Here is a 12,602-nt window from a genome sequence, read left to right on the forward strand (position 1 = left end):
CGTCACAGGACAGCAATCACCTCCCTCCAGGTGGAGGACAAAGATTTCAGACTCCAACAATTGTGGCAGCTTTGACAAAGACAAGGCTGCCGCTTTCCCACTGACTGCCTTCTACAGCACTCCCCTCTGCAAAGCCAATAAGCCCCTTCCTTTACATGACTACCAGTTGCAACAGACTTTATGCATTAATGAACAGACGGATTGTCAGAGAAAGGAGGAGAGGGAGGAACAGGTGGACGGGTAGACAGAGAGAGGCGACTGTAGTGGCTCCTTCTTAGTCTGATGTTTAATTTTCCAGTTTCAGCTGTATGCAGTCAGAGATGAAGTCTTTCCCTCTTAGAAACTTCACTGGTGGAAATGGAGGATCAGTTCTTAGCACAGGGCTTGGCAACCCTGAGGCTTGCTGTCTCTCTTCCTAAGGCCTAAGTTAAAGAAAACATTTTACAGCTTTCTTTTTCATATGCAGTTACCAGCACCCCTAATACTGAGATACAGTGATGATCACCTGATGTACCATAACATGACTACTATGAGACTTTAAGAGACAATATACTGGCAGTATATGGTGTAACTGTTATGTTTATTACCGTTAATAACTAACTGTGCCTAGTTATAAATTAAACTTCACCATTGGGGAATATAGGACAGATAAGGAAAATACACACACACACACACACACACACAATTATGGCACATATCAGGTTGGTACTATGCAGCTACAAGCATGCACTAGATTTGGTATTCATTATACAGAAAAACAAGGCTACCACATCCTGGATTATCACTTTCAAAATCTAAGTCCTGAAATCACACCACTGCCATTTGCTCCAGGGAGAGTGACTAGTGTGTTCCCTCTAAATCCACTGAAACTGCCTCAAGCTATGAAGAGAAAATCCCCTTCTGGCACCAGAGATTCACCCTTAAAGTCACATAAATGTATTCTTTTCATATGACTGTACATATGTATGAATATACACACACCACACCAATGCTTTCAACCTCACATCCATTTACAATGACTACTATTATTTTTAAGTGTTGAAGACATGGAATTTTTGTGCACCAGTGATGACACTGTAAAATGTTATAGACACTTTGAAGGGTCCTCAAAAAAAATCGAACATGGGATTCTTACTTGTTCTAACAATCCACTTGCGGGTAACCGCCTAAATGAACTGAGGACAGGAGATAAAACAGGTATCTGTAGACTTGAGTTTAAAACGGCATAACTCGTAATGACCAAACAAAAGACTTGACCCAAGAATGCATGCATGAATGGATGGATGGACAGACAGACAAAACTGTGGGATAGATACAAAATAAAATACTATTCCGTCTAGAAAGTAGGGGCATTTTGACACATGGATGAACACTTGGCTTGGTGAGATAAGCCAGTCACAAAATAGCAAACATACAGTTCCATGAGGTTCCCAGTGAATCAAATGTGTAGGGACACAAAACTGAATGGTAACGTCAGAACATAGAAGGCCAGGGACATAAGGAATGCACTGTTTCCCAGATACAGAGATTCAGTCTGGAAAAATGAGAACGTTCTGGATGGAAATGGTGAGTGTTGTGAATAGAAAGACCACGGATCTGTATGGACATCTGAGAATGCTCAAAACGGTAAATTTTATGGTAAATAGATCTTACTACATTGAAATATTGTCTGGCTAAAACAAAACTCACAAAACAATGTTTTAAATAATTTGTCAGTTTACCAGTTACATTATTTAAAAATTTTCCAAACTACATTGGATTAGTGGAGATTCATAATTAGTTTTACAGATTCCTAAAAGCTTTTCTTTAGATTTTCCATCAGTTTAATGGGGTTAGCAACACCCCAGAGGACCACTGTGAGGATTAAACAGTATTAGTTATTGCCAGTGTCTAGCTGTACCGGCTGCTGGCTGTTACCACAGACAAGGCCTGTGTTCTACCTCACCTGGACCCCTGCTGGCATCCCTAGGTAACCCTAACTCACCTAGGAGCTTCAGTTTGGGGGAATGCAGTTCTCTCACTGCCTTCCTGGTACTGGGAACCCCACATTAAGCCATGAGATGTGCAGGGATTCGGGGGACACACTCCCCACGACAGAAGGCTAGCCTCGGCACGACTGGCACACTTCCATTCAGGCAAACTGCTCAAAGACAGGCACTTTCCTAGTCATCACCAACCACAGACTGTGCATACAGCAGAGCCTGCTCCAAACAGAAGCTCAATAAACACTGCGTGGAACTTTCAGGACCTCTCTGTAAACACTGCCAGCAAGGTAAAGTCATTCTTCTGTGGAGGTGATGACAAAAGTCCTCAGGCTGTGGTACAGCTCAAGGATAGCATGCTAAAATAACAGGTCCCTGGCTCTGCCCCCGGCACGGAAAACTCAAACCTGTGGATCATCTATACTTTCTACTATAAAGAACTAATTTCCAGTTTCTTCTTCTACATACCATCTAAGAGAACGAAGTCCAGTTCCAGAATTAGTACATCCAGTAAAATTGAAGCCAGAAATGACACTCACCATGTGGGTTCCAGGGAATGAACAACTCGGGTCATCAGACGTAGCAGCAGCACCTCCACCTGCTGATCCATCCTACACTTTGCCTACCCTACTTCCTGCTTGCAAGAATTGGCCGTGAGGTAAGAGCACAGCCTGTGTCACTGAAGTCTTCATCCTTCAGCCACACACAAGTGCTCGCCAGACACCACATACCAATCTGCACACAATGAGTACAGTCCTCAGTAGCAGGCTTAGGAAAAACAATGCAGGGGCCAGAGAACTCTTGTCCTTTTCCTTCATTTGAGCCTTGACCAATGAGTCAGTCATGAAAGAGATTGTATGAAGCTCGACCTGAGCATGTGAGACTTCTGTTCGTAGAATCCTGAGAAGAGATGTGTGGAAAGCTAAGAGGATGTCAGCTTGACTAATGATCCCGGCACTGACTTATGCCACATCCTCTACAGAATGGTCCTGACGATTCTGGGCAGAGGATATGAAGAAGACACTTGGCGACTCCAAGTTCACCTCTGAAATCTTGATGATAAAGATCCCTCCATAAACCTATGAGGGGAGCGTCTCCCCTGTGTTGCATCTTCCTCCTTCCTTCTCAACCCCACCCCAACAAGGCAGGCAGCGGTGGAGCTCCTGCTCTCCCAGTTTCTGTTTCACAGAACGAGCGGTGCACACTGCACTAGCCACATCTCTTGGGAGGACCTCGCTGCCCTGGCTTCGTGGAAATTTCTTCCTGTGACTATGAAATGTACAAAGAGATGAAGAACAGATGACAATTCGTGGTGACAGGTTTCTTTCTTCAGAATCCTGGATCTATTCTTTGCCCGTCTTCTCCTCCTACTTCCTTCAGCTGGTTTCTCTTCCTGCCCCTGACAACAGCTGAGCTGCTTGCTGTCTCTATGGATAGGCACCTTCTGGATTTCACATCACATGGTCTTTGTTCTCTCACACTTTGGCATGGTGTTTTTGAAGTTCACCCATGTTGGAACATTACATTCTTTTAAAGTATTAAAATAAGTAACTCTACAATTTTTGATTCCTGTATCTTTTTATATATTTAAGCTTACCTTTGCCTTTAAAAAATAACAAGCAAGAATATATTTTGTCTAATTTATTTACTGTCTTTTTCCCCCCTCGGCTTGGAGCTTACTAGGCATCCCACGCTAGCCTTAAAGTCAAAATCCTCCTGCCTCAGTCTCCTGCATGCTGACATTACAGGAATATGCCACCAGAGCTGAAATGAAACAAGGTCCAACCCAACAATGGGTTGGACAACAGTTTTGACATTCACAGCCTTTCACAAAAAGTCAAAGGATTTTGCAACATTCAGCTTCCAAATCCAAGCATTAGGTAAGACAACACACAATGGTTTCTTCTGGAAGAGATCAAGCACTTACTAAGATACATACTCTGGGAAAATCAATGTCAGGGTAAGTCTGTTTCATTCTGTAACTGAAAACTAACAGTGAATGATGCTTCCAGACAGAACATGCTGTCTAAGACTCAACTTGCTACCTTAAGGAGGGACCAGTGGGAGGAGTCATAGAGGGGGATGGATTTTGAGTTTTAGAACAAACTTTGTGCTACAAACCATGGAGGTTTTTCCCTAATTGTAAGATTTTTTTATGATTCGAAGAATGTAAACATATACTCTAAACATATAAATATTTTACCAACCACGTAAAGGAACCGAGTCTCTCTTTAAAGAGGAGACTGGTATCTCAGGCGCCATCTGGTAATTACTGGAGATCTGTTGTGCCTGACATTCATCTAACTTTGATGAATTTCAAAACCTGTGTTAAGTTCCTGTATCCTAATGGCAATGTGTGGGACAGGTCCACATAGCACTGTCCAAGTCTTTGCATGAGAAGAGACTGTAAAACAGCATTCACCTTTTTACCTGGCATGGGTCCAGCTTTTAATTCTAAGCCACACTTTCTAGGAAAGCAATAATGGACTGTCACCAGAATGAAAAAGAGTAATAACTAGCCCAGTAGTCACTCCAAGGAAACTCAACAAGACATCTGTGAAAGACTCTTGTGGATTGTATTATCTGGGTCTGAAATTAAAAAATCATACAGACACAGACACAGACACACACACACATACACACACACACACTTTCTACTTTCCTAGAATTCAACTTTAGAAGCAATATCTAAAGATGGGTACTCAGGACATAGAGGCTAGAGCACTTGAGTTTGAGGATAGCCTATGCTACACAGTGAGACCCTGTCTTTAAAAGTCAGAATAAAGGACTGAAGATGTATCTTAGGGGTAGAGTCCTTGCCCATAGTCTTCAAAGATGACCAGAACAATAAACATGGATGCTCCAAATAAAGAAAGAGCAACTTCCAATGACTATTTCAGAGAGAGAAGAAGCCGTAAGGAGCTGACATTTGGCACAGCGAGTAGAGAGGCAAATGAGGTGAGGAGAAGAGAGGGGGGGTCCTGGGGGACGAGAAGAAAAAAGCTGGGTCCTGTTTTGCAGGGCTCAAGACTCAACCCTGGTCTTGTGCATACCAGGCAGACACTGAGTCACTTGAACATCTGTGGAGGACTGGTTCTGGATATCTCCCTCATCTGGTACTGAAGTCCATGGGTGCATAAATCCTCACTGAAAACTAGCACAGCGTTTGCATACAGCCCAGGCACGATGTCTGTCCTGTACACTTTAAATCACTTGAGATCACCATTCTTACACTATTGGTGTCATGTAAATGCTCATCATACTTTTTTCTCAAATATTTTCACTATGCAGCTGGCTGAATCTGAGGCTATCCCAAGGGATATGAAGGCTAACCATATGTGTTTTTCAAGAGATGTCAGTCCAAAATAAAATTCTGCCTCCCAGGAGACTCCATGCCATTGGGAGAACCAAATACTTGGTGGAACATTCCAAGTTTCCTAATAATTCTATTGGTATCAATGGCCACTTTTTACTCCTAATGTATAATGTACTTTTTAAATTAGCGAAAACACAGGATGGACGGATGGATGGACAGACGGACGGAAGGACGGATGGACGGGTGGATGGATGGACGACCAGCTAACCTTCCAACACTAAACTAGAGCCAATAGAACTGGTCTAACCCCAGGGGGTGTCACTCTTCAGGAGATCATACATTATTTTGACTTGCTGTTTACTGTGATTTAGGCATGCCACAAGTTAATTTGTAGATTTCCCTTTTTGTTCACTAGAGATGCAGTTTCTACCCTTCAAAAAAGATTACCACAAGAGCTATGGTTTTACCTACAGAACATTTCCAGTTTTGTTTCTAACTTGGCAATTTTTTTAAGTCTTTCCCAACAGAGTATATAAATCTCTTTAGTGATTTGGGAGCCAACTCCAACATCCTGTGGAGTCCACATTAACGAGTTAACTTAATCTAAGTAAATCTCTGACACGTGTTCACAAAATGCTTGCAGGGAAGCCATGCAGGAATATTTTGAAATCTGTACTTTGACCAGCTATGTCTTTGCTCAGTCACTACTGGCTGGCTCACACTTTCTGTCTTTACAATCTATTGAAAGTGTTTGGTGACAAAATGTTTATGTTACTGTTATTTTTCCAGTCCATTATACAAATATTACAAGTATTTTTAGCAGTTGTGAATTAATTTTAAAGACTGGAAAGTCATATTTTTTTTTCTGAAGATGAAAAAACAAATGCTTTTGCTTTTTTCCTTTTACAGACAGGACAGTGTTTCTCTGTAGTTTTGGAGTCTGTCCTGGAATTTATTCTGTACACTAGGCTGGCCTCAAATGCACGGAAATCCACCCAGTGGATTTCTGCCTCCCCAGTGCTGGGATTAAAGGCGTGCTCCACTACAGTCCAGGGAAGATGAAAATTTCTTAAAAACAAATCAAGTTTTACTGCTAATGTTTAAAGTTAAGGTTTCTACAGAACGAAGTCCCAGGATTGGGTACTCAGCACAAGGGTAACGCACTTGTCTAGCACACGTAACACTTTGGGTTCTAACCCTAGCACAACAGAGGAGGGGAGCAATAAAATGTTTTTCCAGCACTCCTGGATCACTTCTCCCCCTACAGCAGGCAACTCACTGCTTACTTCACTCATCTTTCTCTTATTCACATTGCTTCTTCTTTCTAGTCAATATGCTACTTGAGAAATCAAACCTACCTGGCGGTTTCTTCAGGAAAGTCAACAATGTACTGGGAACACTGAGTCCCATGCTACCACCAAGCAAGCTTCCACCTACCTATATCCCCAACACGGAGATGATTCTCGAAAGCCTCTTTTCTCCTTGTTTCCATCTCTGAGACCCTTTGTATCTTCTCCCCCTTTTTGTCTTCCCATTTATTATCATATTGTAATATATTTCAGGGACCTATTTGGTTCTGTAGCTCTTGATATGTTTTCTTTGCTTGATCCCCAGAACCCATATCATGCCTGTAGATGTAAGGCATCAGTCCCAATCATTGTCTGTTCCACTGTGACTACAGTTACTTTTTATTACATATGAGGTCACCAAGTTCTAGACACCTGTAGAGGGTCCCAAGGCCACACATGATGGGATAACAAAGCCTGACTTCGTCTCCACCACACAACAGTGTCTCTCACTCCTCTCGTTCTAGAAATTTCCAGTGTGATCTTACCATGCACAATCCCTTAATGACACTTTGGAAGAGTAAATGAGCATCTTGGCCAGAGTCACACAGGAAGTGTGAGAACCACTGGCCATAAAACCGTCACCGTGGGTGATTTATTTGCAATTACCCTGCCTTCAGATCTCTCAAAGCATCTTTGTGTGTGTTCAGTTGCCGGTGTACTGAGGTCTCACCACACATCCCAGGGCTGCTTCCTTGTGCATCGCGCACGATCTGCAAGAGGCGGAACAGCAGCTTTCTATCTGGGTACACCCAGTGCCAGGATCAATAAATACTTAACAAGCATTAAGCAAGCAGAGACTGTGAAGAGAACACTAGACATCTGTTCTGCCTAAACAAGAACATTTGTGATGTGCTAGAGAAAGATACAGCTATTTTTATTTGATGTTATGAAGGTTATTGTTTTAACACTGAAATAAACAGTACCTACTATATGTGTACCAAATTTAAGAGATAATAATAAATGTCAGTATGTTCTAAAAGACTGGAGAATGATATTTAAAAAGTATTGCTTACTTACACCAGGCCTGGAGCCCCATGGAACTGCTTCATGGGGACTTTGTAGAAACACCACCAAGGTACTCGCTGGCAACCCCTCTCAATGTGCCTGATGTAAGAGGCCAATAGAGAATGCTTCCCAGGACCTTGGAGATTTGAACACTGTACTACCTGCTGTATGACCTTGGTAGAGTTTCTTGGTGTGTCAGTATTAACAGCTGCTGTTGCAGCTTTCTCCATTCAGTGGTTTCCCACTTAATATAGAACACGGTTAGCTACATAATTAACAAATCTATAAATGAAAATAAAATTTATAAATTATAATACCCAAGAATACACCTACACAGTCCTACAGATTTGTCAGCCACAAGTCCAAAGCATTACGTAAGGTCATTAATTCAGCCTTTCTCTACTTGGACTTTTCTAACAACTTGTAAGCAATTGTTAATATGTATCTACATTAACCGGCACTGAGTTCTCCCGTGTTCTTTCCATCCTTGTTTTCCAGTGGAGTAAAAGGAGATATTGAAGTAAAGCCAACAAATCAGTAACTTGGGAGACAGATAAAGAGAAATGAAAACCTCCCTTAGAGACATCCAGCACCGGAGTGGAAGTCTGGAGCAGACCGCACCTTTCAGCCAACCTCAAGTGCTAGCCAGGCTGGGGAGATGTCAGAGCTCTCTTCTACTGCTGGTGTGGACTTATAATGGTGCCACCACGTTGGGGAACGGCTGGAACACAGTTACCATGTGACCCAGCGACTCCCCTTCTAAGGACAGACTACAGAGAACTGAAAACCTATGAACACACAAAAATGTGTGTCAAGGTTTACAGTAGTATTATCCACAACAATGAAAAGTAGAAACAAACTAACTATTCAGCGCTGGATAGATGAATAATTATGGAATTTGTTCATAAAATAGTATTTTCCACTATAAATAGGAAGTACTCACACATGCTATCACAAAGAGGAACTTAGAAAATATTCCAAAGAAAAGTTGCTAACTGCAAAATGCCACATACTATATGATTCTGTTTGTATGGTAAGTCTAGAATAGGCACTTATAAAGCAGCACAAAGCAGATTAGGAATTGCCAGAGGCAACAGCTCAGCCACAGAATAAATGTCATGTTAAAGGAAATCCCTGTCTTTCCAGATGAATGCAGGGACCAAGTCAGCCCAGGGTGGGGGTGCGGGGTGCTCTGTGAGATCCCTCAGGGAACCCACTGTGCAGTTACTAGTTAACTACCAAGTTTGTATACATCACCTTTCAAAATTCTGTCTGAGGAGGGTGAATGGAGAATCATTAATCCTTATCTCTGGAGTGGCCGGAGCCTCGTATGAACTGCATCTAAAACCACACAAAGCACCTGTCATAACTCCCCATCTTCTTTGTCTCTTCTCTTTCACTATGAGTTGCAGTGTCCTGCCAATGGTCCTCAACATTTCTAGCAATGGGCCCTGTACTGAAAAGAGCCTGGGTACCTTCCCTTACAGTTTCTATCCCATTCTTACAAGGCCCAAGAAAGAGAAGTTTCCATTAACTTAGCTATATAAACAAGTCAACAATGCCTCCTCCTGGTCCTCTTTTGCCAAATAATAAATTTAAATGAAGTAAAGTTGAGGACATTTCTAGTAAGAAGTTTTAAAGTGCCTATATTGATGAGTTACCTGGCATAATTCATCTTTTAGCCATTCTGCTGGAACACTGAGGTCTTGAGTCTGGGATCTCTGGTCTGAGAGGACTTTCAAGGTCTCTGGATGCAGTTACTGGGGTCATACACCCTAGAACTGAAAGGGCCAGTGAGACCCAGGAGACTGTGCTATTGGCTCTAGGACTCAAAGACTGGAAAGTGGACCTGGACTTGAAGAGAGGAAGGTGAGTCTCTTCTGCAAACTCTTCAAATTTCTGCCTGCCTTCTGGGTTTTCCTAGTTCTTATAACTAGTTCCCTTCTTGACTTACACAATGAGTTAGCAACCCTGCGTAGGGTTGACGGTGTGGCCTTGACAGTCAATGTGGCTGGTCTGAGATGTTTATGGAGGTAAATGTCTGAGTGTGTTTGTGAAGGTATTTTTGGAGAAGACTGAGATGAGAGACAATAACTAGGAGAAAGAAATGCCCCCAAATGTAGGCTATGCCATCCAATGGTATAGGGGCCAAGACAAAAAAAATAAAGGTTTCTTTGAGAAAACAGTCAGGCCACGCCTTCTGCACAGTGTGCTGCCAATGCTGCTGTGCTCTGCCAACCTCAGACTCTGGCCTCTTTAGACTCTCAAAGTGAGCTCAACACCAGCGACTGTCCCGGGAGCCTCCAGGCGTTCAGTGCCAAACTAGCCCAGCTTCTCAAACTGAGCAGCCACCAGGTTCTCAACCTCTCCAGCATGAAGAGAGCCACTACTCAATAAATTGCTTTATAATATGTAATTCTACAACACATGTAGAGGCCATGGGTTCTATTCCTCTTAAGGAAGCTTGACTCATTTCCTGCTGGTCACATCACCTAGTGTGCATTACCTGGAAACTCTCCATACCGTTCTGTCTGAAAGTGAGGCTTCATCCCCTAGCACAGTGCCTGCCACACAGCAGAACTCCATGGATCACTGTTGAGTCAATGAGTCGCTATGTGGCCAAATTCACTGAGTTAACCTCCCTATACCCTTGGAATGCCTGGTATATTTTGTCGATGCATTGCTAAGTGTCACATCAAATGGACTCTTCAGAGAGAATCTAGCCAGCCCTGTCTGAAACCTGATGTCACGGCTACTGATTTTTCTCTAGACACTCGAGGTACCAACCTCTGTGGAGCCTCCCCACCTGTACGCTATTCCTCTATCCCTTATCTTCTTACTCCCTCAGCCCATTCTGAGAATCAAAATACAATTTGTATCTGCAGGGACTGATGTGCCTGAGTGGCCACTGTCACATACCCAGCTCCAGGTACAATGACACCTGTGAGCCAGGAACATCTCCACCAGGGTTTGCCCCTTTCACTGTAATCCAACTGTTTCCCTGCCTGAAGACAAGGTTTCTCTGTGTATCCCTGAATGTCTAGTTACTCGCTCCGTAGACCAGGCTGGCCTGGATCTCAGAGATCCACCTGCCTCTGCCTCCCAAGTGCTGGGATTAGAGGTGTACACCACCATGTTCAACAGAAATCTTCTCTTAAACACACAAACAGCACCTCACACCATCTTTGTCAGTACCTGCAGCCCTGAGAACACAAATACTCTCCAGCTTTACTTGGGGTTACACCCTGTTAGACCCACTGTGAGTTAAACATGCCAAGCTGAAAATGCACTACATTCACTTACCCTACCAGACACCCCACTCTGCAGCACAGGACACTGTGGGGTCAATGCTTCTTCCTCATGATTTAGGGACTGACTGGGAGACGTGACCACCTTTCCAGCCCAGCAAAGAGAAAAACTGGTCACACGACACCAGGATAAGGAACAGCCAAACTGAAAATCTGAAGTTACTACTTAATACGCATTACTTCTAGGCCATAGTAACGAAGATAAAACAAACCCAACAACCCTGCCTTAACAAACTATTGCAAGTCGAGAAATGTCTGTGTGGCAATCATCTTCCTGTCCTAGTGTCACCTATTTCCCACCCACTCTACACTCTGGTCTTTGGGTCACTCCCTCCTGTCACTCCATGTGACTCTCTACCCAGAGCTAGGTTACTTCTCAACTTTGATTCCTTGCCTCACCTCTACGGTCTACTCACCTAGTAAGACTTTTTGGAGGGCCCTTGTCACAGAATTGTGCCCGGTGTCCCTTTCTGGATAAAGCCCAGTCCTCATGTTCTTCACCATGCATAGCAGCCTTGACCTGTGGGAATTCTCAGAAACCTTCCAGAGCACTCACTGCATGCAAGAATCACACTGTAGGCCTTGCTTAGGGAAAACCAAAGAAAAACCGCTGTCTGAGAGCAATGCCTGTCCCCTTGACTCCTCCCATTACAGTTTCACCAACCCGGAAGACCGTTTTTTCTGCCGTGTAGCTTCTCGAAATCCTATGAGCTCTTCAAGGTCTGCCTCCTTGACGTTCTCTACCACAAGTATAACCAGGAAGTGGATGAAGGCTCGGAGTCTGGGTGAGGTATGTCGTTTTTAGGGGCCTCAGCCTGGAGAGGGGGGAACAGTAGAAATTAACACCAAGGGCCTTCACATGAAACACACACTATCAGGATTTCAAGTCTTGACTCAGAAAAGACAACAAAGACCAGTGTTGTAGGAGACATCTACAGTTAAAGGGTTGCCCAGAGGTGGAAGGGCATGAGGAGGACTAGAATAGTGTCACCTCCACAAAGTAGAGTCAGAAGAAGGGTGGAAAAGCCCAGTGTCAAGGGTGCAGAGAATTGCTATGTCCCAAGCAAAGACTGCCGCTATACAAATGGGGAGACGACGACGTTGTAAGTCAGGATTGCTTTCCTACTCCAAATAGGCAAATGGTCATGCAAAGCCCTCTGAGATACATGCTTGGTGCTGCAGCTGCATCCCATGCTCCTGCCAGACTTCCAGAAAGAAAAGAGTCTCCACAGGACAGTGACTGTGGGTGAACGGGGCTGAGAACCACAGAGCAAAGACCACCCACAGTGCCTACTTCTCTGGACTTCAGCAATGACCCAGGCTTCACTTCAGAGCAGCTAATTCTGCAAGCCAAAGACAGTTGACAGCATGTGTGACAGGATAGGGTCCAATACCAAAAGACGTACAGGGGCCAACACCTTGGAAAAGGTCCCTCCTGTCAGGATGACTGTATACGACCCAATGTTTCCTGCAGCAGCCTCCTCCAGAAGGATGAACAGAAGTCTCTTCGCTGGTGCTACTCAGTTTGCATAAACCCACACCCACAGAGCCCAGCCACACTAAGGCCCCACTAACTCTGCACTGCTCTAAGTGCGACTGACAGAAAAGCAACTAGGTTCTTGACGAATGTGCCATTAGCATT

General features: G+C 43.7%; 1 protein-coding gene across 3 annotated transcripts in view; it reads right to left on the reverse strand.

Moving 5' to 3' along the window:
• Positions 1–12,602, reverse strand: part of Spata13 (spermatogenesis associated 13) — a 128,590-nt gene that overhangs the window by 89,824 nt on the left and 26,164 nt on the right. Inside the window, exon 1 of one of the 3 annotated variants that reach the window (XM_040740583.1) lies at positions 2,522–3,369. The exons of 1 other annotated variant lie outside the window; for it this stretch is intronic. In XM_040740583.1, coding sequence (XP_040596517.1) covers positions 2,522–2,524 — 3 coding nt within the window. In that variant the 5' untranslated portion in view covers positions 2,525–3,369. Of the gene's footprint in view, positions 1–2,521; positions 3,370–12,602 lie in introns of those variants that run through there. One more of the 3 variants, XM_040740584.1, reaches the window with a different exon arrangement.

The sequence above is a fragment of the Mesocricetus auratus genome, unplaced genomic scaffold, assembly GCF_017639785.1.
Source record: "Mesocricetus auratus isolate SY011 unplaced genomic scaffold, BCM_Maur_2.0 Super-Scaffold_100707, whole genome shotgun sequence".
Classification (NCBI taxonomy): domain Eukaryota; kingdom Metazoa; phylum Chordata; class Mammalia; order Rodentia; family Cricetidae; genus Mesocricetus; species Mesocricetus auratus.